Below are 27,433 nucleotides of genomic sequence, written 5' to 3'. Positions count from 1 at the left end.
GTCCTGGCCCTAGAACTGTTCCTTGGGGCACTCCACTTGAAACTGACAGCCAACTAGACCTTGAGCCATTGACCACTATCCATTGAGCCCGTCCATTAAGCCAGTGTCTATCCATCTTACAGTCCATGTGTCCAATCTATACTTCCTAAACTTATGGGCAAGAATGTTGTGGGAGACTGTATAAAAAGCTTTGCTAAAGTCAAGGTATATCTCATCCATTGACTTTCCTATGTCCATTGAGCCAGTTACTTCATCATTGAAGCTAATCAGATTGGTCAAGCACAACTTGCCCTTGGTGAATCCATACTGACTACTCCTGATCAATTTCCCCTCCTCCAAGTGCTTCAGAATGGATTCCCTGAGGATCCCCTCCATGACTTTTCTGGAAACAGAGGTAAGGATGACTGGCCTATATTTCCCTGGATTGTCCTCCTTTCCTTTTTTAAACATGGGCACCACATTTGTCTTTTTCCAATCATTCAGGACCTCTCCTGATATCCACGAGTTTTCAAAGATAATAGCCAAAGGCTCTGCAATGACATCTGCCAATTCCCTCAGTACCCTTGGATGCATTACATCTGGACTCATGGATCTGTGTGTGTCTAGCTTTTCTAAATAGCTCTTAACCCGTTCTTTCAACCCCAAGGGCTGCCCACCTTCTTCCCATACTGCATTGCCTAGTGCCATAGTCGGGGAGCAGACCTTGTCCGTGAAGACTAAGGCAAAAAAAGCACTGAGTACTTTAGCCTTTCCTAGATCATCTCTCACTAGGTTACCTCCCTCATCCAGTAACAGAGGATTATCAGGGAGGGTGTGCGGCTTTCTGTTTATATGCCTGTAGAAACTTTTCTTGTTCCCCTTCACTTTCCTTGCTAGCTGCAATTACAATTGTGCTTTCACTTTCCTGATTACCCCCTGGCATTCTCCAGCCATGTATTTATACTTCTGCTTAGTCATCTGCCCAAGTTTCCACTTCTTATATGCATCTGTTTTGAGTTTAAGCTCACCAAGGGTCTCCTTGGTAAGCCAAACTGGTTGCCTCGAGATAAAGAACCTGGTAGAGTCAGGGCTGAACTAACAGTCAGCATATAGTCCATTGTGAAAGCAGTTATAATTTATAATTTCTTCCCGGTGTGGCACTACAAGGAAGATGGCTACTGTTAATAAAGACACAGCTAAGGCCTAAAAACCTGAGAGATACAAGTCTTAGAGGAGGAGCGTGTCATATAAGGAGCAGTTACAATTTTTCTCAGCCACCTGGAACAGAAACCTAAGTTTTTCCTGTCTGCCACAAAGAAAATATAAACACAGTAATGCCCCAGTATACGCAATTTTGATCTGAGCTTGACTGGGGGAAGCAGGGGACAAGTCCCGCCACAGCAGCTGTCTGCCCACCAGCTGGGGGAGCCAAGTGGCCAGAGAGCTGCTGCGGTGCAGTTTCTCCCAGCTAGAGAGCTCAGGAACACAAGGACATGGCGGCTGCTTCTGGGAGCTACTTGGAGGCAGGGCAGAGCTGCACCACCAAGTGGACTTTTAATGGCCCAGACAGCAGTGCTGACCAGGGTCCATTTTCACAGAATTATAGAAGATTAGGGTTAGAAGAGACTTGAGGGGGTCATCTAGTCCAACCCCCAGCTCAAAAGAGGACAAATTCCATCTAAAGCATTTCAGCCAGAGCTTTGTCAAGCTGGGCCTTAAAAATCTCTCTGAGATTCCACCGCTTCTCTAGGCAACCCATTCCAGTGCTCCATCACTCCCCATGAAGTAGTTTTTCCTAATATCCAACCTAACCCCCCTGCGCGCGCACGCACACACACACACACTCTGCAATTTCAGACTATTGTTCCTTGTTCTGTCTTCTGCCACCACTGAGAATAGCCAGGCTCCATCCTCTTCAGAACCCTCCCTGAGGTAGTTTCAAGTCTGCAATCAAATCCTCCCTCCCTCTTCTCTTCTGTAGACTAAATAATCCCAGGTCCCTCAGCCTCTGCTTCTAAGTCATGTGTCTAATCTGCTAATCATTTGGTTGCTCTCTGCTGGAATCTCCAATTTGTCCACATTCTTCCTGTAGTGGGAAGCCCAAAACTAGACACAATATTCCAGATGTGGCCTCACCAATACTGAACAGAGAGGAATAATCACTTTCTTTGAGCTGCGGGCTATGCTCCTACTAACGCAGTCCAATATTCCATTAGCATACTTGGTAACAAGGACACACTGTTGACTCATATCCATCTTCTTCGCTGTAATTACTAGGTCCTTTTTTGCAGACGCCACTTAGTAAATCAGTCAGTCAGTCAAGTCAGCAAGTCAGTCCCAGCCTGAAGCAGTGCATGGAATTCTTCCATCCTAAGTACAGGACTCTGCATTTGTCCTTATTGCACCTTATCAGATTTTTTTTGGCTCAGTCCTCCAATTTGTCTCAGTCACTCTGGTCATCTCTACCCACCAGCATGTCTACTTTTCCCCCCATGTTAGTGTTTTGAACAAGTGTTTCTATTCACAGTCGTGTGCCTGGCAACCCTACTCTTAACCCACCCCTAAAACTAGGCCTGCTCACTATTGGCCAAATTCTAGATTCCCCTGAGAGGCAAAAAAAAAGAGCCTGTTCCCTCTTCCCCCATACCAACTGCAAGATGAGAGCCAGCTCTCAAGGAGCAGTGGACTGAAGACCCTAAAGGAATTTAATATTGTCCAAGATCCCTCTGTACAGCATAGTCACAGAAGCAGAACAGCTGGAGTTTCCGCTGTTTCCAGCCAGTGTTGCTCCATGCAGTCTGCATGCTTACTCTGGGCTGTGCCCAACAGACACCGGTCTCGCCCTAAAACAACAGATTTATTTTCAGTGACGTCACAAATCTATGTTAATCAAATTATCAGCTTTATTATTTTTTCAACTCTTTTCCCTAAGTTCCCTTTTTAAAGCACCATACTATGACAAGATAAATGCATTCTCTTTAGTGGCGACTACTGCAACACCTCACTTTGCTTCAAAAAAAACAGACCTCTTGTACGAAGATATGGAGTAGACTCCCGCAAAACATGCATCAAACTTTAACAAGGAGTTTCCCCCTTGCGTATTTCTAGGAGCCAAAACACTCTAAAGTAACTGCCACACCGGTCACAACTAGCTGACAATTTCTGTGGTAACAGCTGCAGTTCCTTAGCACAATAGAATGGGTTGGATCGTCTGGTGACGTAACTGGGCCCAGCTCCACTGAGCTAGGCTTGATTACACCAGCAGAGGCACTGCCCAATAGGGCCATGAACGCGTGTCTCTAAACTAAAATGTTAAAGTGGAATATTTTAAGATATAAATCTATAAACAATGTAGAAGACAATAACTAGTTTGGGATTTTCTTTGAATTTAATCTAATCAAAAGCATCTTCTAGTGATGAAATTAGGACTGGATCTTGTAACTAGTACGTGTTATATTTGATTTGGGTGTATTGGGACAAAACTATGTGGCTGCATAGAAAACACTACCAGATAACTAATACTTATATTAAAATATGTGTGATTTTGACTTTAAGATTGAAAACTGACAAAAGAATGCTGGAAACATATTAAATTACTGTATGTCATCTCATTATTCCTTGGAGTCACATTTCCAGACTCACCCCAAGCAATATTTCAAGATTTAGGTTCAGTGGTTTCTGTGATTGATGGGCTAGGGTGTTGATTCATTAAAAATGCTTTTCTGTGCATAGAAATCCCCTCTTGATTTATTGGAGGAGGAACAAGTTTTATCTGTACAAAGGTGGTTTATGGGAGGCAGACTGACTTCCTTCAGAATATTTCACTCATCAATTTTTCTACATTTAGATATAATTTTTGAATGTTCTTGGGGAATGCAGCCATAGATTTTTGTGTCCAGTTTTCTCCCTGTGATATTAACCCCATACACCAATTAGCAATGATTTATTATTCATACAGAAAACAGTTTTAAGTTACAGTACATGCCCTACATATTGTCCTTGGGACTCAGGGGAACGTAGAGGTGGATAAATGATCTTGTATATAACTTGGTGACGACACATTTATTCTCAGAAGCTTCTAGCTGCACTAGCAATGCACATGTATAGATATTTTGTAATGCACTATATGCCATTATTATTTGTTGTTTATATGTGCTCAATAAAATAACAAACCAAAACACATTGGGTGCGTCTGCACAAGCCCCCTACTTTTGGAAGCGGCATGCTAATGAGGGAGTTCGGAAGATGCTAATGAGGTGTTGCTGTAAATATGCAGCGCCTCATTAGCATAACGGAAGCCATGGCGATTCGAAAGTGGTGCTTTTGAATAGTGTGCCACCCATGTAGTGGGGGGGGCCTCTCAAAAGGACTCCCCAGACTTCAAAAGCCCCTTTTTCCCATTTGTTTTAGGAAAAAAGGGGCTTTCAAAGATTGGGGGGGTTGTTTAGAAAGGCCCCTGGCTACGTGGGTGGCGCATGGTTCGAAAGCGGCACTTTCAAATCATTGCAACCGCCACTATGCTTATGAGGTGTTGCATATTCATGGCAGGGCCTCACTAGCATCTTCTGAACTCCCTCATTAGCAGGCCCCTTCTGAAAGGAGGGGGCTCGTGCAGACACACTGGCTGGAATACCCCTTCCCATGGCATGCTGGGGACTGGGAGTGCTCCAGCCTGGTTGGAGTGTCCCTTACCACAGCACCACCATGGGTGGTTGGTGATGATGATGGCGGGTGCTCCAGCACAGCCAGAGCAGCCCCAGTTCCTGGCTGTCCTAGACGCGCCACAAGCAGAGATGCTCCAACTGGGCCAGAGCAGCCCCAGTTCCCTGTTGAACCTGGCATGCCGTAACCAGGGACACTCCAGCCAGGCCAGAGTAGCTATAGTCCCGTGTGCACCATGGGAGGGGGTGCCCCAGCTCAGCTGGAGCAGATACTTCCCACAGAAGGGTGGGGCACTCTAGCCTGGCTGAGCTGGAGTGGCCTCCCCAGCAGCCCCCACTTTCTTTCCTGGGCTGTGGCAGATGGACGCTGCTCTAATCACGGTGGAACACTTCCCACTCACAGTGGCCCTGTGGGGCTGAAGCAACCTCTTCCCCATGCTGGGCAGGGGGGAGGCTTCAATCCATACCGGTTAATTGTTAACATCCCTAATTTCAGCTTCATGTCTCTATTTCCTGGCTATTGCCAAGTCTGATCACGAAACATTACATTTAAGTATAGGGGTATTGTATTTATTTTATGTGTGGCTCAAGGTTAACAATTACAGTCTCAAACTACACAACAGAGGAATAATTTCATTGGATCTGAGACCCCGGTAGAGCTTCCTTTGAACGTTCAGGAATTGTCTTCTTTCCTAGCCAAACCAGAGGATTAAAAGGGCTGTTCAAAACTTTCAAAGTTGGAACTGTGTCCTTTTGAAAAAATATAATTACAATAATGCCAAAGGCTCCAGACACTGCTCTGCAGTTCAGTGTACGTACAATAAAAAAAGTCACTTGTTTGAAGAATAAAGAGAAGTTTTAAAGGGATATATTGCATATAACCAGGGGAAGTTGAATTGCACCAGATGTATGTTATTTTTGTAATCACAGCTTCATGCAAAAATGATCAATAGAACAACAGAGAATAACTTATAACTATTTAGTCTGTTTTCCAGCAATGATTAGCCACATTACAAAGCATGAAAGCAGAGTCTTTCTTCTCCATCATCCTCTGCATCCCTTCCTCCCAAATACATTAGACTTTGCTTTATTCACAGAATACCAAGTACTTGTTAGGGAAAATCACTGAAGTGATTAAGCATGTAAGAAGATTTCAAAATTAAATTTAAAAGAGAGGAAATGGCCTACTGGTTCACAAAAGGCTGGGAAGTTTAGAGAGACAGAATAGCACATACGGATGATCTCCAAAATCTTTCTCTGTTTAAGTTTTAAAAAATGGACAATCAGAAACGTAAGAATGAAGATGTGCACAAGCGCCAGGAGACTGGGTATCATTTTAACAGTGTCACCATGCTGGAAGCCATGGGACATACCCATTAGCTTTTTATGATACAGAAGGCAGTAGAGATCTTTGTGCTATATACATTTTATATGACTTATACGCTCAGTAGGTTTAAGAAATGTCTGGTTGAGGAGGTTTGGTTTGGTTTTATCTCTTGAAGAGGACTCAGCCTGTGGCCCCTAGTTCCTTTGGACCTGTCATTTTGTTTGGCTCCGTCTGCCAGTCACTGGCCTGACTTATATATGTTTCCTCCCCCTTAAAACTCTGGTAACACTGATGGACCCAGGTCACTGGTAGGAGGGAATCAACCTGTGACCATGGTGCTAAAGCCCTGTGCTCTACTATATGAGCCAAAGGCCAGCTCGCTCTGAGCCAAAGCTGTAGCAGAGACTTCACTCTCCCTTGTCAGTAGTCTCAGTGCCTCTGGGATTACACTATTATTTTAGTTTAAATGATCATAAAACATTCTCCAAAGAAAGTTTTGACCACAGCATAAATTTTCTCTGGATCAGTCCTTGAATGCTCAAAGTCATTTAGCAAAATAAGCCCATTAAGTTTCCCACATGTTATGTCCTAAAATTGATTTTTTTTGTGAATTTCAGTGACTCACTCAAGGAAATGATCCACCTCTCTACCTGTATTGATCCACTTTTCTTAGTCTAGTGATCACTACTTCCATATTCACCATCCTGTATATAACTGCCTTGCCCGCTCATAAGGGTTCAGCTTACAGAGAAGACTGCAGTCCAAAAACAGCCTATTCATTTCAGAGTAAGGGACTGCGCAAGTAAAAGAGTTGCAATGCAACGCAGTTAACTCCAAAACATGTCCTGAATTGGCCAACCTGTGTTTCTGCACGAGCCTTTCTACAAGAGTCTAAGAGTCTTTCTAGGCAAGTCCACCTGAAGAGGATCAGACATAATTATCTCCATGCTTGTCAAACAAAACTAAATCTCTTAGAACACTCATGCTTATATCTTTTTTACTCAAACAGCTTTACTCAAACTCAGCCTTGAGTTTCACTCAGGTGAGTAAGATCTCTGATCCATTCTATGCATACTGGACCATACTCTACATAGATTGGAATAAATTTAGAGTATCTCAATTAACTGCAGCAGAGTTAATCCATATACTGTCCTGCATGAGGTCAAAATTTAGCACATTGTTTCCAGAAAAGTGCCTGGCTTTTGGTTTTTGTATCAGTATCATAATGAACCATTAGTTATTGGCAGATGTCTAAATAAAAGCAACACCCACATACACTTCTTCTATATAAATTATGCGTTACTAGGTAATACTGATAAAGTCTGCTGAGCTCTGTGTGCCAGATTAAAGCAGTTTAATCATCATAAAAATTATTCAAGATCTTCAGTGCAGTCTGTGACACAACATTATTGCCAGATTAATCCGCTCGTAAATAGAGATGATGAGATAGTCGATAACACTCAAATAACTTCGTCCTATGTGTAAAACTGAAATATCTTAAAAGCAGTATTATGTTACATATTTTTCTACTCCTAATGACCAAATACATAAACCCCAAATCCTATTTAAATCCACAATCATTGGTTTTCTGGGTGTATTCCAGAACAGGCTTGCAAACAGAACCCCAATCTTCTCTTGTGCGTAGAATTCAGGCAACACAGGGTGATACATCAATTATATTATCAAGATGGCCCTCATATAGGTAAGTAATTTAACAGCCAATACTCTTTTATTTTCTCAAAATAGCAAAGATTCTCTAAGTCCCAGACATGTTTTCCAGATGGCATCATACACCTCTTTATTTGTTATCTCCTTTGCTTACATGTCATGAGAAATCTGTGTTCAGTTATTCCAGCACAAATAGGGCCTTCAATTCTCTCCCATAACAATGGCATTCAGCAATCCCCAGCCAACATATTTTTAATATTCCTTTATGGTGAATACTCACCACCCTCATCAATCACAGATACACTATCAATAGCATATTAAAGTTCTTACAACGCCTTCATAAAAATATTATTCACGTCACTCATAAAAAAATGAAGAGACTCACTCATCCACCTAAAAAACAAAGGGCTAGACCCTCTGCTCAAACATCGGTAGAGCAAAGCACCTGTAAATCTGGCTTAAATGACTTGGTGTAAAGGGGGAACCATCAGTAGTACACAGCCACTCTCATTCTTGACCTCCATGTATCAGGGTCATGACCAGAGGATGGCTGTTGCTTGAAGCAGTCTCTCAGAACTAGCACAAAGGACAAATTCACCACAGGCAGGGAGCTGTAAAGGAGGCAAAATCTAGGTCTGAGGATATCTAACCCAGTGTCTGTAAGGGGAAATGGCCATATTTGAAGTTTAGTTCTATCTCCATCCCTTCTTAGGCTATGCCTACACTAGAGCATAAAGTTAATTTTAAGGTACTTAACTCAAATTTACAATATGATGGTCTTCCCTGCAAATACCATTAAGTCGATTTAAGGGGCACTAAGGTACACTTTCTTGCTCCATTCCTCCAATGCTGTGTAACACCAAGCTTGGATTTGAAAGGTTGAATTAAAGCTAGTGTGGAAACAGCATTACTTTAAATCCATCTTATCGGCCTCCAGAGGTATCTCACAATGCCCTGAATGTGTCCATTCCGGCTGCTTTCACCTCCACTGCTCTCCAGGTTTGCAGGAGGTAGGAAACAAGAAGGCCAGCAATTTGAATTCATTTTATTTCTGGCCAGCATGGCAATCACACCTAGCCATGATTTTTCAGGGTCGCAAAAGGGCACCATGGAGCCATCAGGAGATCCAGGATCTCATTTCTGTGTGGGTGGATGAATCTGTGCTGAGTAAACACCAGGGATGCTCAGCAGTCCCAAGCACCGCCCCCCCTCCCCAGCCCCAACACACACACACAGGAGAGGCTGACAGGCTGTGCGGACCATGCCAGCAGACAGCGGCATGCTCTGTCCTGAGTGGGGTTTCAGTGCTTGAAAGGGCTTCTTCCCTGCAGGATTTAGCAGGAGAGGCCAAGAAATTTGTTTCCTGCACTTCACATTTTTACACTTTCCCCCACTCCAATGTGTAACGCGGCCGGCAGGCTAGCCTCCTCCTGCCACCATGTGGCTGCCGGACAGTGCGGACCATGCTTCCAGACAATGGCACGTCCTTCCCTGCACGGGGTTTCAGCACTGGAGACAGCAACATAATCATAGTTTGCGACTCATCTTAAAAGCTTCAACCTCTGAAATTTACAATGGCCACCCAGATCCAACAATGATAAATGATATAGAAAAGACCATAAATAAAAAATTCTGTTTTCAAAACCAGGTTTGCATGGTGTGCAGTAAATAAGGAACAGCCCACACATTGAACAACATCAATAATGCTCGTTATTGAATTGATGATCATGAAATCAACATAATCCATTCTATGGGCTGCCATTAACATAGATTTTGTGTCTAATTTGTATATTAACTATTAGTAGCATTCATATTGCCAACTATATTTATAATCCTCAAACTGATCATCATTCCATGCCTTTGCTATCACAGGACAGAGTTATATACAAATATAAACACAAATCCAGACTCACATCTCTCATCATTTTTACAGCTTCCCTGGTCCTTCCCAGCTTCCTTGCACACATTGCCAGCCTCCGTTTTATGTATACCAGCACATTGGTATCCCGTCCTGCAGAAGAAAAAGAAGATTAAAAAAGAACATATAAAGCAAAGGTCCATTTAACTTCCCCACATAGTATAAACTGTAGTGGTCACTAAACATTCTTATCCATGGATATCACAGTGAATTCAGCAAAGTATCTGGGCCAAATTCTGTTGTTGGTTACACTGATGAAAATTTGGTATAACTCATCTGAAGTCAACAGAGTTACTCCAGATATACAATGCTATTAATAACAGCATCATTTGGCACCAGGTCTATGAAGGCCTCAAAGTTAAGGAAGTCTTCTAAACATGAGAACTCTACAGCATACAACAATCAAAGAATGCAACGGCTAGTCAACTAAGACATACAATTAATGAGCAGTATTAAACAATTAACAAGAAATTACTCTACTTGCCTATTTATCAACTAGTATAGCAATCAAATGACACAGGATGCTTATAAAAGTGAATGTCACATTCTGCATTTGGCTTTGTATGGGTTAAAAACCAACTCTTAATAAGAAAAGGCAGTTAATTTTGAAATTCTGTTTTACATTATTGTTGCCCTATTGCTCGTGACATCATAATCATCTTCAGATCCCAAGAGCAGCCAAGTATGGATGGCAAATTAACAGATTCCAGATATCACAATATTATAGAAGAAAACATGCCCTGCTAGCAAAGAAGTCACCAAAAGGTAAATAGCTGCAGCAATAGCTTACATAGAACATAAAACTCTTGTCTTCTGTGAGGACCAATAATCATTCTCTGACTAGAATTAAAATGTGTCCTTCTAACATGATTTTGGACAACAGGAAATGTGCATATAGTTAATCATCTACAAAATTACCATATAAAGAAAATATAACACACCTGTTAGAGATTATGTTCATGTAGAATATACAGCCTTTAAAGATTTTGAGACAATAGTCCTAATATTTTCACGTCTTTAATAATAAGAACAAGATGTGCGCTGAAAACATTCCAAGCTCCTACAAATTATTTTAAAGCTGTGATTATACTTTTCAGATAGATTAAGCAACAGGCTGAAAGGTCTGACTTTAGAAGAGAAAATAAATAATGTAGAAGAAGGAATTTTTTCAGCTTTATTTTATATTATGTAATTCCTTATCTCTGCACTAATTCCTATATATTTAATAAAAGATTCATTAGTTCCATCTGTTTTTAATGTCTATATATGGTGTAATTAGTAGGTTACATCTATCAAACTGGGATTCCTTAAGAGTTAACAATGACTGAAGAAATGGCCCAACTTGTTTTCTTCTTATGTCATCAAGATCACCCTTTAAGCCAAGATTTTCAAAAGCGACTAGTGATTTGGGATGCCGAACTAAGACTTCTAAAAGGTCCTTTAATGGGAAGGTGGACAGCACTTTCTAAAATTCAGACCCTGTCAACAGTCACTTTTGAAAATCATGGCTTCACTCTTTAGAACGTTAAATACCACGTGTGCATCAATGTATGTACACATAAACATAAATGTAGGTATTTGTAGTGTTTAAGAAAACATATCATGGGTCCCTCTTGCAAGAATGTCCACTCCTTTCCATCCCAACAGCATCACAAGGGGCTGGCAACAGAATAATATTTACCATTGAGAAGCACCCTTAAGCAAAGGGCCAACACACTGTTTAGACACCAGTCATTACAGGAGATTTTAAGTAGGAAATAAGTGATGCATATACCTAACCCATATCTCACTCACTGCTGAATTGAACCTCACATCATTCCTGTCAGGTAGGCTACATCTACACTTGCCTCCTTCGACGGGGCATGGTAATCAGGCTGCTGGGTGATTACTAATATGCAGCACTTCATTAGGCTAATTCTCTGCCGCAAAACTTCGAAGTGCCAAACTTCGAAGTGCCAGCATGCCGTGTAGCCATGGGCACTTCCTCCTTTGAAGTGCCTTTACTCCCCAAAACTTCAAAGGCAATTCGAAATAGCATGGGCACTTCAAAGCGCTTGCAGCTAGACACATGCCAGCACTTCGGAGTTTGACACTTCAAAGAATCAGCTGAACGAAGTACTGAATATTCACCACAGCACTTCATTAATAATCTCCCAGCAGACTGATTACCATGCCCCCTTCAAAGTTCGGGGAAAATGTAGACGTGGCCGTAAAGAAGTACCATCCACACATTAAATACATTTTCACCTGTCCTTTTATTTATGAAGGCTTTAATTTAGTTAATAAATACTTAATGATTGGGATTATTATATTTTACATTAGAATTTTTTTTTTAACCAGGCATGGCTGTGAACTGGCCACAAAGAGCAGGAAAGTGCAGGTATTCACATCCATCCATAAGATGGGGGAAATGTGAGTCATTTTGACTTTGTCTACACAGCAAATTTCTTAACACTTCCTACAGTTACACTGTTTCCGGTTTGGCTTCACTTGTGGTACGAACAGTGAAAATGCTAGCATAGACTGGCAGACCTGGTGACAGTCAGTATTTGAACTACTCTGCCAGTTATATTTGCTCTGAGTATAGTTAGATGACATGGTGACTAAAATACAGTGGCCTGTCTACACTTCACTTTCACACCATTGCTAGTGGTTATCCTGACTCTCAGACTTGTCTCTTCATTACAAGGCCATACTATCTACGAAGACCCAAACTCATATGTTGTCAGTAGAATGAAGGAAATACACGTATGAAAATTAGTTTGCTGCTTAACCAGATCAGCTCCCTGATTCCCCATACAAAGCTGACTACCTACTTCTTTGTACTGCCATTTTTAGAAGCTGACAGTTGGACCAGATATATTTATTTTCATTACAGGGGGAAGGGGCAAGGACCCTTCTATTTACTTCAGTAACTCCTCACTTCATGTTGTCCCAATTAATGGTGTTTCATTGTTACTTTGCTTATCTATTAGAGGAGATCATAGAATACTAGGACTGGAAGGGAGCTTGAGAGGTCATCGAGTCCAGCCCCCTGCCATCATGGCAGGACCAAGTACTGTCTAGACCACCCCTGATAGACATTTATCTAACCTGTCCTTAAATATCTCCAGACATGGAGATTCCACAACCCCCCTGTGCAATTTATTCCACTGTTTGACCACCTTGACAGTTAGGAACCTTTTCTTAACGTCCAACCTAAACCTGCCTTGCTGCAGTTTAAGTCCATTGCCTTTTGTTCTATCCTCAGAGGCCAAAAAGAACAAGTTTTCTCCCTCCTCCTTATAACACCCTTTTAGATATCTGAAAACCGCTATCATGTTCCCCCCTCAATCTTCTTTTTTTTCCAAACGAAACAAGCCCTGTTCTTTCAGCCTCTCTTTGTGTCATGCTCTCTAGAGCTTTGATCATTCTTGTTGCTCTTTTCTGGATCCTTTTCAATTTCTCCACATCTTTCGTGAAATGTGGTGCCCAGAACTGGACACAATACTCCAACTGAGGCCTAACCAGTGCAGAGTAGAGCGGAAGAATGACTTCTCATGTCAGATGCTTGTTTAAAAAGTTGTGCAGTGTTCCCTTATAATGTCCTCTGGCTGTCTGCTTTGTCCACTACTTGTAGGATTTTCTGGGAAAGCAGCCTTTTCTCAGGGAGAGGGTGTGTCTGGAACCAGGGTGGACTGGCAGTCTCCCATCAGCAGCCCCTCCCACCCCAGCCATACTGCTCCTGCCCTCTGCCTTGGAGTTGCTCCCAGGAGCCTCCTGCTTGCTACGTGGGGGAAGTGGTGGGGAAGTGCTGATGTCAGGATGTTTGCCTTCCACCTCCCCATCAAGCCTCCTACTCTGCACCGCATTTCTGCAGGGAAGCTTCTGCAGCCACTGCCATGGCTCTATTGTGTTTCCTCCCTCCTGCCTCAGTCCATGCTACCTCTAACATGTGAGGTTACATTAACAATATGTTGACCCTTGAGGGCGCAGCCAAGCGCTAATTCATCATATAGTATAAAGACATTCCCCGGGAAATATTTCACCTTCTGACTCCACCACCGAAACCAAGCTTCACACTCATCATTGTTGTGTACAGTATCAAATTGTTTAAAATTTATAGGCTACGGTTACAGTGCCCTAAACTGCTGGCAGCATATGCAAATGGGGGTTTTCAAAAATGCAAATGGCTGCTCGTTTGCATATGCACTCCCCAGCAGAGACTACTGCCAGAAGAAAAAATGCAGTGTAAACTTGGTTCTCGTGGGCCGTTTCTACATGCTAATACAGGGAGCGAAAGATGCTAATGAGGCATGGATGCAAATTCCCCACACCTCATTAGCATAATGCCATGTGATTTGGAGTCCAGAAGACCGTTCTTCCAGACTCCAAAATGCCGTGTAGAAGCACGGCTGCCGGGGGGGCTTCTGGAAGGAAGTCCTTCCTGAAAATTTTTGGGAAGAAGGGGCCTCCAGAAGGAGGACTTCCCTCCAGAAGCCCCCCGCCTGGGGCCGCGCTTCTACACGGCATTTTGGAGTCTGGAAGAACGGTCTTCTGGACTCCAAATCACATGACATTATGCTAATGAGGTACGGGGAATTTGCATTGCGCCTCATTAGCATCTTTCGCTCCTTGTATTAGCATGCCACTTCCAAAGGAAGTGGCCTGTGTGGAAACGGCCATGGTGACACTCCTCCTTTGTCGTCAATCTCTTATGCCTGATTTTTTCCAGGCATTTTTGAAACCTCCTATTTGCACACTGCTGCCAGCAGTTCAGGTCAGTGTAACTGTGGACAGACTGCTTTCAGCCTTTTGTCTGCTGAATAAAATTTCCCTGGAACCTAAGCCCTTCATTTACATTCATTTTTATAGGGAAATTGTATTCACTTAACATCGTTTCACTTGAAGCAGCATTTTTGTGGAACATAACTACAGCATTAAGCAAGGAGTTACTATAAGCTTGCTACTTTCTCTAATAAATGACCTTTAGACCTTTTCTTTGAAAAGTTATTATCTGCAGTAGGCCTTTGATGTTCCACAGGGGGAATGTCCTATAAAAGTGTCCTTTTTTTTGTTCCACAAAATTCCATGCAGCTTTTGCTGAAATATAAACTGTTAATAATTGCTAAATCTTTTTTCTTATTTTGTCCCTCAGGAAAAGTTACAGTTGTACTTCATAGAATGTATTTTTATGCTTTCCTTTACAATAACAGAAAATTGAACAGAAACTGTCTCCCCAATTTATTTAGGTTGCAAAGTTAGGAAATGCCAGATTTACAGAGACTTAATGGGGTCCTTTATTCATATGTCTTATGACTTAGTTTTTAATTACATGATCAAATACTTCAGTAAACTCTTTCATATCTGGCAGCCCTGGGACTGGGAGGTTGTTGGATATTCAAATATTCTGGATAATAGAGATGTATTTCTAGCAATGCATAACACGAAAGAAAAACAGGATTAGATATTAATAAAAAAATGTATGCAGAGTACTTGACCAACAACAGTTGCCTTGCACACTGTAAGCTTATACTGTATTTCCTGTATTTATTTGTATTTTCTTTCACTATACTGTACTTATGGGAAACGTAACTAAAATTTACTTATGCTTAAAATGATGGTTATTTGTAAGGTCCAGATGATAGAATGCTAGTTATGACAGAGTTTACAGTATGTCTTCCAAGTAACTACTGCTTTATTCAGAGCACAGAATGGATGCATAAAGGAGCAGAATCAAGATACTACGGGCAACCATAAATCTTCTCGTGTCTGAAAGACATATGGCGCGGTGCAGCACTGTAAGTACCTATTTTCTTGAAAAATGAGCAATCCTTGTGAATGTATCTTTCTACATATGGTTTGCAAGACACCTTTCTATCAGTAAACCCTCTGTTCCCTATTTGGGACCTTAACCGTGTACTCAGCTGCCTCATGAAGCCACCAGGATGAGATTGCACAGGTCCTGGAATCTTTGAATCAGGAGCGTGGTCCAGGAGGTGATAGTGTTTATGTGGACTCTGGTGAACTCCAGGACTGCACGGGTTGAAGTGTGGGCTTTTCATAGTTTATGTGGAAGCCCAGGCTGAGCAGGAGGTCTGTGGTGACTCTCACCATGCAAAGGTCCTCCAGAAATTACGGTACTTTTATGAGGCAATCATCCAGAAATGGCAGGTGGGCTGCCAGGAGCACCAGAGTCTTGGAGAACACCCTGGGTGTGGTGAAGAGCCGAACAGGAGGACACGGTATTGGTAGTGGTGGATCTCACTGTAAAATGAAAGAAGTGCCTGTGTGCTGGGCAGATGTGATGTGGAAGTAGGCATCATGTAGGTCAAAGCTGGGAGTCAGTTACCTCTGTCCAGTGCCAGGATAATGGTTGCAAGAGTCACCATCTTGAATCGTCGATAGAGAATGTATTTCTGTAGCCTCCAGAGGTCAAGGATTGGCTTCCACTCATGGTTCTTTTTTGGGGTTAGGAAGTACATGGAATAGAACCCTCTTCCCTGAAACTCCACTGGAATCAGCTTGATGGCACCCAGATGGAGGAGGTGCTGTACCTCTTGCTCGAGCAGATGCTCACGAGAAGAGTCGCTGAAGAAAGACAGGGTGTGGGGGGGGTAAGAGGTAAATGGGATGGAATGCCCCCAGGCCACTAGCTCCAGAAACCACTTGTCTAAAGTAATGGCACCTCAGTGGTGGAAAAACAGGCAGAGGCAGTGGTGGAATGGATGGTGACCAGGTTGTGGAGTGGCTCAAATGGGAAGATCTCTCAGACTCCCAACCAAAACCTCAAACTGCTGCTTAGGCTGTTGAGGATGGGATGTTGTGGACTGCTGGAGAGGTTGTCACTGAACACCTCTGGGATCTGTGCCATTGGCAAGGTTCAAAGCACTGTGGTTGTTGCTGGAACTGCACCTATGGTCATTGGTAGGGAGAGTACCAAGAACGTTTAAACGGGGATGTTGCACATCCCCAGTGTGTACAGCGTGGTACGAGAAGACTTCATCAAGTGTAGGACCTCATCTGTTTTCTCCACAAATAGGTGGTGTTTGTCAAAAAGAAGGTCCTTCACCTTCTGCTGCAGATCATTTGGAACCCCTAAGGGTTGGAGACACAACGTACACTTCATAACCACAGCCGAGGTCATGACTCTAGCTGCCATGTTGGTTATGTCCATTGTGGACTGGAGCACCGAACGGATGATTGTGTGCTCTTTGTGGATGACAGTTGTGAGAGCCAGGCATTGCTGCTCAGGTCAGGAGGGAACCAAATCCTGCAGTTTGGAATAGTTAAGATGGTCATAGTTGGCCAGCATGGTCACATTGTTTGCCGCCCACAAGAGCCATGTGCCTAAAGAATAAACTTCGTGCCCCATGATGTCCCACTTCTTGCCTGCCTTGTCCTGAGGAGTGGAATGAAAGGAATAGGTTTTGTTACAGGTGGCATCAATCACTAATGAGTTTGGTTGAGGATGAAGGAACAGAAACTCTGCAGCCTTAGAGGCCACAAAATAGCACTTTTCAGCCCTCTTGTTGGTGGGAGGAATGTATGCCAGCATCTGCCAGGTGACATTTGTGGGATCCACCATGGCTTCATCTATAGGCATCACAGTTCTGGAGAAGGTGGGAGATTGCAGGGTGAGGAGAAGTCTGTACTGTTTGACCTACACCTCCTGCGGATCCTAATCCTGAGCCTGGGCCACCCACCAAAATAGCTCCTAGAAAGCCCATGAGTTGTCTGTAAGGGAAGGCGAAACAGAGATTACTGCATTGTCTGGTGAACAAGAGGAGTGGTGCAGCTTCCCAATTTTTTGTGCATTAGCTGGCACTGGCATCCTCAGTCTTGGACAGCTGTGATGGTGGACACATCACTAATGTGGTGGGCTGTGGAGACACACTGGACAGCGCCACAGGAGCATTGGAGCAGGGCGACCACACCTGCTTAGTATTGAAGAGCTGGTTCTTTATATATGTCCACAGTTGAAGTCCACACCATTGAAGAGCTGGTTCTTCATATATGTCCACAGTTGGATTTATGTTGTTTGTTGACTTGCTCTTTTACCTCTGACACATGACAAGAATAACTGAGATCAGTCAGCTTCCCAATTTTTTGTGCATTAGCTGGCACTGGCATTTTATACATAGGTATACGAAGTACCTAATAGATACTAGCTGCCTGTCATATCCAGTGTATCTGCTTTATCAGGCTTAATCAAAGTTTTGATAAGTCCTACCGATCACTCCGTGTTTGATTTATTTTTTTGTTTTGATTTGTGGTTCTGCTGAACTCCTACAGGAATCTCAATCTATTCAATCTACCTTTGCCGGTGTCACTTTAGTGAATGGGTCTCAACAGTTTTACCATATAAAGATAAGTTGTTGTGCACTGGTTTTTGCAGCTGGTGGAAGACAGAGGAACGGATACAGCTTGCTCTTATTCCATCAAGATAAGATCTTTCAGTCACCAAGTCTATTTATTTATCCCTTAGCAGCCACCAACATTATTGCCCTAAATGTTCAAAATGATGAGTGATTTGGGGTGCTTACCTTGACACCCCTTAAACAGACCTGTTCTTCAAAAGTTGGGTATTCGTGTCGTTTTCAGCATCAGGTCTCTGCAAAGTGTTTTACACATTTGGGCTCCCAAAGTCCCTAGTTACTTTTGAAAAAGTAGGATTTTCCGACATGTGCTGCCCATTTCCCGGTGTGACGGACAAAAAGTCGGATGACAATTGAGGACTTGTACCTTTATTCTTATCCTTGCTGAGATTATGAGAAAAACAGGCAAAAAGAAATGAAAGAGAATATAAAGGCTCAAACCAAAGTCCAATCCTTATTGAAAACTTCTCATTTCTCCATTGTGAAGGGAACATTTCATTTAACTCTCAGTTTGCACAGATTTAAATGACTGCACTAAGTGCAAGGGAAAGGAGAAAGTCAAGCTAGAATAAAAAGATTCCTAACAAACTGCAGAAATTCTCCTCTTATTCTCTAGAATTAATAGAAATTTCAAAGAGGCTTACTGTGCTGAGCTTCATATTGGGCCCCATGGTGCTGTAACTGCTGGCTACGCCTGTAACAGCCCTCTCCTGCTTTCAGAGCCTGCTTAAACAGCTTCTCTGCCTCCACAATAGTTGTTGCTTCCTCTTCAGCCAAGAGAATATAAGCAGTGGCACACCTGCCGAAGAGATCAAGGGCAGAAAGTAAAAATTCATGAGATGGCAAAGTCAATCTACAGCTACCAAAACAAAGACGTGTCCTGACAAGTATATGTCAAATACACAAAATGTGTTTTGTTCAGGTTCCTTTCTGATGAATCATCATAAACTAACTACAGAAGTGGTTAGAGTCTACGTTCCTACTTATGCAGAAGACTATTTTACTGCTGGAAAAGTCCCAATGAAGCTAATGTAGCTGCTTGTGAAGCAAAAGTTTTGCCTTATGTAAGTAAGGGTAGCCAGCGCTGTCCCTCACATCATCATTATCAACAACTCCAATGAAATCCTTAGTTCTAAGTATGGTCAGTGCATTATATAAAACATCTTTGACCTTTTTTTAAATTAAATATTTTTACTGTATGAAAGAAAACAAAGAACTAAACCAATGGCAATAAAAAATAAAAAAAATCAAAGGTAAACACACTATAAAGCCATGTTTACCCAATCATATGACAATATTTTACATTTCCTCCTTGTTTTCTGTAGTTAGAAAAATCAAAGAGAAAGGACCAAAGAGAAACCAAGGAATCAAATAGTAGAGGGAAAGATGAACTGCAGAGTATAGTGCATCAGTCACATGCAGGACATGTCCCACACAGGCAGAAAAGCACCAACATGCAAAATAAAATCAATCTCCAGCTCTGGTTCCCAGCATCATCCTTAGATGGGTGGAAAATAATAGGGTCTTGTGTACATGAGGTTCCTTGTACATGTATATAGGCCATGTTTGGGCTTATTTTTACTACTTATAGTCCTGGTTGGCTAGAAAATGACTGTCCAGGAATTAACTATTCCTTTTTTCCTGACTTTACTCTGGAATATAAAACTATTTAAAGCAGATGCTTGAGTGGAGTCATTCTCTTTTCAGACACTTCTGTAGCACTTGTATAGCTTATCATGTCAAGAAAATCTTATTGAACAGATAGAATAGAAATTGGAAGGTTATGAGTATATAAAAGAGTGGACTCTTAGGCTACACCTACACTAGAGAGTTTTGATGACAAAACCAGGGTTTTGTTGACAAAACTTGAAGAGCATCAACACACAAAATGCGTTTTGTCAACAGTCTGTCAACAAAACGCTGCACTTCTGCTAACAGCATTCTGCCCCTCTGTGATGAGGAATAACACCTTTGTAAAAGGTATCTGTTGACAAAAAAACTGTGTAGATGGTTCTTGGGGCCCTCTGTCAACAGACAGAGCTTCCAGTTCACCAGGCAACTCTGTTAGCTGAGTTTCCAGTTGGGTCTTCTGTCGAGAGAGCAGATGGGCACCTTGGCTGCTCTCTTTTGAGAGAGTGGATTGCTCTTTCGATCCGCGTTTGCATGTGAATGTGATCTGTCGTCAGAAGTTTTACCAGAAGATCTCTCCTGACAGTAACTTCTGTCAACAGATCACATTAGTGTAGACATAGTCATAGACAACAAAAATCTCTCAGACTTGCATCTTTTTCACGTGGTATCAAATAAATGAATAAATAAATAGCTCATTTGCTCTTGCCTCCATTCTCAATTCCAGTAGGGAACTATCTGGTGTCCCTTCTCCTTTGCCAAATAGACTCATAATTCATCAGAAGACAGCATGTTTAATACTTCAACATGTCAATATAGTGGCCCATCCCAAAACTCAGTGATATCAGCGAGAAGACTCTCTTTAGCTTTTGGATCATGCCTGTGGCTGCTGCACCAGCACATGCCAAAGGGGACATCCCAAAGAGATAAGGAAGAAATGACCAGACATCAGGAAACCCCTTGCAGGCATCTGGCACTTATTCCCTGAAGATTTTCCACAGCACTTCTACCCTCCCATTAGATCTGCTTTCATAAATGCGGAGCTATTACAACATACAGCTTTGGCTTTCCTCCCAGGGTTCAGGTCTTTTTGTGACAAGTCTGTAATTATGATAAAAATCTTTGCAGCAACAATCAGTGCCCTTAGATATTCTCTGGTGGATTTTTAAATGAAAGAAAATAATCCTAATGTTATTGTCACTTACTCATTCAATTCCAAGGCTTCGTGTGCTGCAGAAATTCTGGCTTGCGGGTTTCTCTCTCTCCAGGCTTTTTGCATGACTATTCAGTAAAACAAAGCAAAACAGTGGCACATCAGTCACTGCAGCATTAGCAGGGAGAACTGACTGCACAACAGTCACTTGATTAATTGCTTTCAGTCTGACTCACTGCTGAGCATTTCACAAACCTGGAGGTTCAGCCAGTCACACAAAAGACACATAAGCAATTTCAGTTTCTCTCCTCAACCCCCTTTGTTAACCTTTCATTTAATTAAGCCTTTGTTTACAGCTCAATTTGGAGCAGGGCTAGCTCACGAACAGAGCTGCACTGCAGCTGTAAAGGGGAAGGAGAAAACATAGGGATACCCTTCCTCCCAGCAAGGGTGCAAGGGGCCCCGCTCACCTCTTGGCCCAGGACCAGACCTGTAAATTAGGCCCCTCAACCCTTCTGTCATGATGGAATGGTGGCCAGGTCAAATTTGAATGTGGCCCCATGCACCTGTCTGGCCATCAGTCTCTCTTTTTCTTACCAACCCCAACATACCCTTTGCTATCCTTCCACATCCATGAACCTCCAGAGGCACCAGAACCTCCAGTCTGCAGGAGAATGGGAGGTTTGGACCTGGGCTTTTGGTGCTTCCTAGGGAAGCAGAGATGCAGAAGGAGGATGGATTCTGCAGTTCCCAGAACTCTCTGGCCCCCCAGTGGGGACAGTGCTCTTCAGCCTGACTCCTCTCTGAGTCAGCGCTTGGGACTGGGCAAGAGGCAGGGGCTCAGAATCTGTATGTCATTGTTTTGCATTGCAAAGGACATTATCTAAGTCATTGTTCAAGAAATATTTAACACAGTTTTGGAATCTCTTGCATCAAAGAAGCTTATCCTCTACAATACAGAATACAGGGCTGAGTTCTACGTTACTAAGACAGGTAGAGGTCCTGTGTAAATGAAGGCTGAATTTGACTCAGCGTATAAATCAGCATTGCAACAGATGATAAAATAACTTGTTTCACCACTGTATGTGTCAGAAACCATTTCTGTGAGTAGGGGGGAAACCTGAGTCTTCATAAACCCAAATGGCTTTAGTGACAGGCAACACAAAGTATAGTGAAGTGTCTCTCAAGCACTAAATGGCACATAATTAAATAATTACGTTTTAAATCTAAGAAATATTCTGACTCCAGAAGTTCCCATTATCTTATCCAGAGAAGTATCAGTGAGATATGTTCAAGCTTCTGCCTTTGCAAGTCCATTTGGCTACATCGCACTATAGAGTTATGTAGAAATAACAGCCGTTATTTCAAGATAATTTTGCTAGCCTCTATACTCCCCCCCGACACACACACATACACACTATTTCAAAATAAATTCGAAATAGTGGGTGCATTATTTCGAAACTGATAAACCTCACTGCAGGAGGAATAAGGCCCTGTTAAGACACGAAATTGCGCTATTGCAAAATAAGTCTCAATGGCGTCCAATGGCACTATTTCGAACTAGCACTGTATGTCCAGAAATACCATTTTCAAAGAGCTGGGTGCTATTTTGAAATGCATTTGTGCATAGCTGTGTTATTTTGAAGAAAGATATTTCAAAATACGTGTTTCCAAATATCTTATTTCAAAATAACTCTGTGGTGTAAACATAGCCCTTGAGAAGATTTGATCCCTGAGACAAATTTCTGCTAACCTCAGAGTCTAAAACTTCCATTAAAACACAGAGAAAAATCATATTTTCTTACTGGCATCTGCAGGCCGTAAATGATCTGTGTCACATGTAAAGAATGTTTGATGATCCTGCGCTGAAAGATTCATATCATAGTAGGTCAAAGGTTCTCTTCCTGTCACCCACGTATACCTGGAAAAGTGCCCACAAAGTCAGACATTTTGTATGGAGAAGAAGACACACATAGAGCAATTCTGCACTAAAGGGGAATCCTACAAATGGGGGATGTTTGTGACCTAATAGCTTTCAGTCCACCTCCCTATAAATGTATAATTGTTCTCTACAGTGCTATTTCTTATAGTTCAAAGGAGCTACAGCAGTTATTGATTAGCTTAACCTTACCTTGAAAAATATAGTGCCTTGCATGTTGAATAGTAACAGAGAGGGAGCCATGCTAGTCTATATACTATCAAAACAAAAAGCAGTCAAGTAGCACTTTAAAGACTATCAAAATAGTTTATTAGGTGAGCTTCCATGGGACAGACCCACTTCTTCAGACCACTGGTCTGTCCCACGAAACCTCACCTAATAAACTATTTTGCTAGTCTTTAAAGTGTTACTTGACTGCTTTTTGTTTTGAAAAATATACTTTGGAAATGAATATAGATCTATTCAACAGTCAAGACCCACGAGGTCGAACGACAGCCCTCTCAATTACTGTGACCATCAATCTGACCAGAACTACTGCTATATTGTGAACAAATGCTAAACATGTTAATACATTTTCATTTCGTAGGTGTTCTCATAATATAAGAAACTGCAGAATTACTAGGCTCTTGAAAACAGAGCTAAATTCCTTTCCATTCAAAACCATTTACCAAGTAGAGAACTTGGGGCATAGCTGAATATTATTCAAGAGCGAATTTGCTTGCTATTTAGAATGATCTCTGTGTGCTTCTCAGGACTACGCTAGTGAACAGAAGACTCCTGCGACACTTACCGGTTATACTCAGCTCCTCTAAATAAATTTAATGGATTTCGCCACACTTTGCATTCTGTCACAAGGAAAAACAGAAACATACATTAAAGAATCTCTGCAAAATTACAACTGAATATTCACATTCATTAGAAACATATCAAGGTGTGGTGATCTGCTTTTATTTCCCGTGAAATTAAAATTAAAGCTATAAAGAAACAGCACATGTATCTTTCTTTCTACACTATCCTTTTCAAAAACAATTTCCTCATAATTTTTATCACTCAAAAAAACAACCTCTAACAAAGCTCCAAATGGAAGATTATAAACAATTTGTTCTGATTACTGCCAGGTTTCGCATTTACCATAACGAGTGAGGGGCAAAGGGGGAGGATCATATCTGGGGTTATTGTGTTGAAAAATCCTGTAGTTAACTGTGTCCCCATGGACTTGTTATTTCCAAAGAGAAACTTCATTGTCTAGTCTTTGCTATAAATTACCAAAAATCTCAGCTACAATTGGAAGCTTTAATTCCTCCTCAGCATTTGAAATAACCCCCTGCCCTTCAACTCTGTGGCACCAGCTGCTGACCTTGCTCAAGTTGTAACAACCCCAGAATTGACAAGGGATATTAAGACTGACTGGCAGAGGAAAGTTCACAGCTCAGGCTTGGGAACACTAAAAGAGTTTCATATGTTCTGCTCCTTTTATACCAAAATAAATAAAACTACAAATTCCCCAATTCATATCCAGATACATCCCACTTACAGGGACACCCATGAAAACCACCAACGGCTACGTCTACACTAGCCCCAAACTTCGAAATGGCCACGCAAATGGCCGTTTGGAAGTTTACTAATGAAGCGCTGAAATGCATATTCAGCGCTTCATTAGCATGCGGGCGGCACGGCTCGTCCCGACGGGGCTCCTGGGAATAAGGGGACTTCGAAGTAGGCAAGGTCCTTTCGAAAAGGAGCCCCGTCGGGACGAGCCGCGCGACGGCGAGGCGCGTCAATTTCGAAGTGCCGCGGCTGCCCGCATGCTAATGAAGTGCTGAATATTCATTTCAGCGCTTCATTAGTAAACTTCGAAATGGCCATTTGCGTGGCCATTTTGAAGTTTGGGGCTAGTGTAGACACAGCCAACAACAATATAATTTAGAAGAGTTTACAAGATTAATAGCATTAAGTCCTATAGTTTTCCAAATTAGAAGTGTGATTCTGATTTCACTTGTACAAGAAGCTTTACCCAGGTGGAACTCTTCTGATCTCAACAGAATCACTCTTCATTTACATCAGTGAGAGACCAGAATCAGACCCAATATTTGCAGCCAAAGACTCAGAGATGCTTTGTGTGAGTACATAATTTTGCTGCAGACCATTTATCATAATACACATCATGCAAGTCCTGGAACAAACTTGTTGTACCTTGTTTTGCCAGCAATATAGTGTCACAGATATTTTCATCATAACCAAATGTCAGTCTGAAAAATTTCTACTATGAAATGTCAATGGCATCATGTCACTTCACCAAGAACTCACAGAAGAGAAAGTGTGATCTCACTATGGTATGATAAGTTGACACGGTATCTGAACTGCCCCTCTAATAACAGATAGGCCTGATCCTGAGACATAATGAATACCTGCCTAGTCTATTGCAATGAAAAAGAAGAGAAAATGGGTGAGATTATATCTTTTACTGGACCAACTTTTCTTGGTAAGAGAGACAAGATAAAAGCTGGCCCAGTATAAGATACTACCTCACCCAGTTTGTCACTCTAACATCCTGGGAGTGACACAGCTATAACAACACTACCTACAGACAATGAGAAATAGTTACAGAGTATGAGAGTTGAACCATGCTCTTCATCGTATCCTGCATTGCTAGGTTGAAGGCTGATTGGGAAGAGGCACTGGATTTGCTGGGAAATAAAACCTCCTTTATATATTTGCAGGGATTCCTTTGGCAGTCTGAGAAGAGGATTTGCCGATGGTCAACAGTGCTCTGGGCCAGACCCTCAGTTTCATGTCAAGTATACATGGTACAGTGATGCAGCAAGCAGCAGAATTTTGTAGGGGGTAAAAACACTGGCGGAGAAAAATGTGGCTGAGGGAGAGTACTTTGGATTTTCTTCCTGTTTGATTATCAGTGCCACAAGCTGTTTTGTTTCAGGTAGGTACGGTATTCAGGTTCCTCAGTAAGCAGCTGTGTTATTGCCAGGAGAGGCACTGAGCAGTAACAGAGTGGAGACCAGTGACAGAAAGCCAACCCGAGAAGGTGACTTATTACTTCTGTGGGTAAGAGTGATGGGTATCTCTGGACTCTGGGACTGGGATTAATGTAACTGCTGTTCCTCTGGGGTTATTTTTTCATGGGTGTTTTAATACTCATAAAATATAGTGTTTATACTTCACGAAATATTTTTGTTTAGAAACAGACAGGTAGAACTGAGAGCAGCCTTGAACACTCCCTTTGCTCTCCCAGATGCTGGCCTGAACTGTAAGGCCACCTGGAACAACCCAGAGGCTGGTTCATAGTGCCCTTTTATGCTGCCCTCCCACTCTGCAATGCCAGGGCACACCAAGCTATTACGTGACAACATTAGCACTGCACTCTTACCCCTCTGGCTTCTGTGCTAAGCAGAGCTCAGCCAGATCAGAAGACTTGGCTCACATAGGCAGCAAGGGGAATTACTACCCTGAAGTCCTTATTTGGTCCTCCTGAAATCCTTTCAAATGCAACCCCTCCCTTCCTCAGGATAGCAGTAGGTCCTCCACAGCCCAAAACCCAGCCGAGCCACATTATCTCCCCTCCTTCAGTCCTTTGTATCTGATTTGTCAGTTTGTATTGCAATAAATGTCAATCTGTACCGGAAATGCTATTGATCTGATGAAGTGGGTCTGTTCCACAAAAGCTCATCACCAAATAAATAATTTTGTTAGTCTTGAAAGTGCTACACGTCTGCTGTTTTGTTTTGTTACAATAAGGCAGTTAACGTTGCCTTCATGATTGTGAAGTCATTCTTTATGCTTGACTGCTTAACTTAAAGTAATTGGACTACAACCTTGGGTGCATAAGAAGTCAGAACACCTGGTATGAAGGGAAAAATAACCTCACCAATCTTCCTTACCCTTAAAGTAGCTGGGCACCACTTTGGCTGGTTATGCAATATGCGCCCTTTGTTGCTTCTAATTTTGCATCAGCTCATAACAGAGTCTGAACAGAGCAGCCATACCCCTAGTATTCTGAGGACAAGAATATCTGCTACATTCCAGTAAACAAATACCAGCATAAGAAAACAGAGAGGAATTCAACACAGAACAGACATCTCCGATCATTTAGATTTAGAAATTAGAAATCAAAACAGGGATTTTCCCTATTAGTCTGGAAAGCACTTCTCTTCCATTCTCAAAACAAAAAGCAGTCAAGTAGCAGGTTAAAGACTAGCAAAATAGTTTATTTGGTGAGCTTTCGTGGGACAGACCCACTTCTTCAGACCATAGCCAGACCAGAACAGACTCAATTGAGTCTATACACTATACAGACTATACCGTCTATACAGACTCAATTGAGTCTGTTCTGGTCTGGCTATGGTCTGAAGAAGTGGGTCTGTCCCACGAAAGCTCACCAAATAAACTATTTTGCTAGTCTTTAACCTGCTACTTGACTGCTTTTTGTTTTGATAGTGTATAGACTAGCACAGCTTCCTCTCTGTTACTCTTCCATTTTGTTATAGATAGATAGATCATGGTAATGCCCCAATTACTAAATAACTAGATAGGTCTTGATGAAGACTATTCTGTCTTTTCAGGCCTTCATTCTACAGTGGAATTCAGAGTACTGATTTCTTTCAGAAGGTCTGAACACCATGAAGTTGTTCCAGAAGGATTATATGATAGCATTATTAAGGAATTGACAGGCTCTAATGCACAGTCATAGCATCACAGAAACAGAGGGCAGAAGGGATCTTGATAGGTCGTCAACTCTAGAGCCCTAAAATGAGGCAGAGCTTAAGTAAACTAGACCATCCCTGACA

General features: G+C 42.1%; 1 protein-coding gene across 3 annotated transcripts in view; it reads right to left on the bottom strand.

Annotated features, from left to right (window-relative positions):
* Nucleotides 1-27,433, bottom strand: part of ST7 (suppression of tumorigenicity 7) — a 246,770-nt gene that overhangs the window by 67,667 nt on the left and 151,670 nt on the right. For all 3 annotated transcript variants that reach the window (XM_075014925.1, XM_075014909.1, XM_075014917.1), the window contains exons 4-8: nt 23,422-23,476; nt 22,498-22,613; nt 20,745-20,820; nt 18,555-18,709; nt 9,549-9,646 (exon numbers count right to left, since the gene is read on the bottom strand). In XM_075014925.1, coding sequence (XP_074871026.1) covers nt 9,549-9,646; nt 18,555-18,709; nt 20,745-20,820; nt 22,498-22,613; nt 23,422-23,476 — 500 coding nt within the window. The remainder of the gene's footprint in view (nt 1-9,548; nt 9,647-18,554; nt 18,710-20,744; nt 20,821-22,497; nt 22,614-23,421; nt 23,477-27,433) is intronic.

The sequence above is a fragment of the Carettochelys insculpta genome, chromosome 1 (genome assembly GCF_033958435.1).
Source record: "Carettochelys insculpta isolate YL-2023 chromosome 1, ASM3395843v1, whole genome shotgun sequence".
In the NCBI taxonomy this organism is placed as follows: Eukaryota; Metazoa; Chordata; order Testudines; family Carettochelyidae; genus Carettochelys; species Carettochelys insculpta.
Note: the sequence above shows the minus strand (reverse complement) of the source record. Positions and strands in the feature narration are given on the sequence as shown.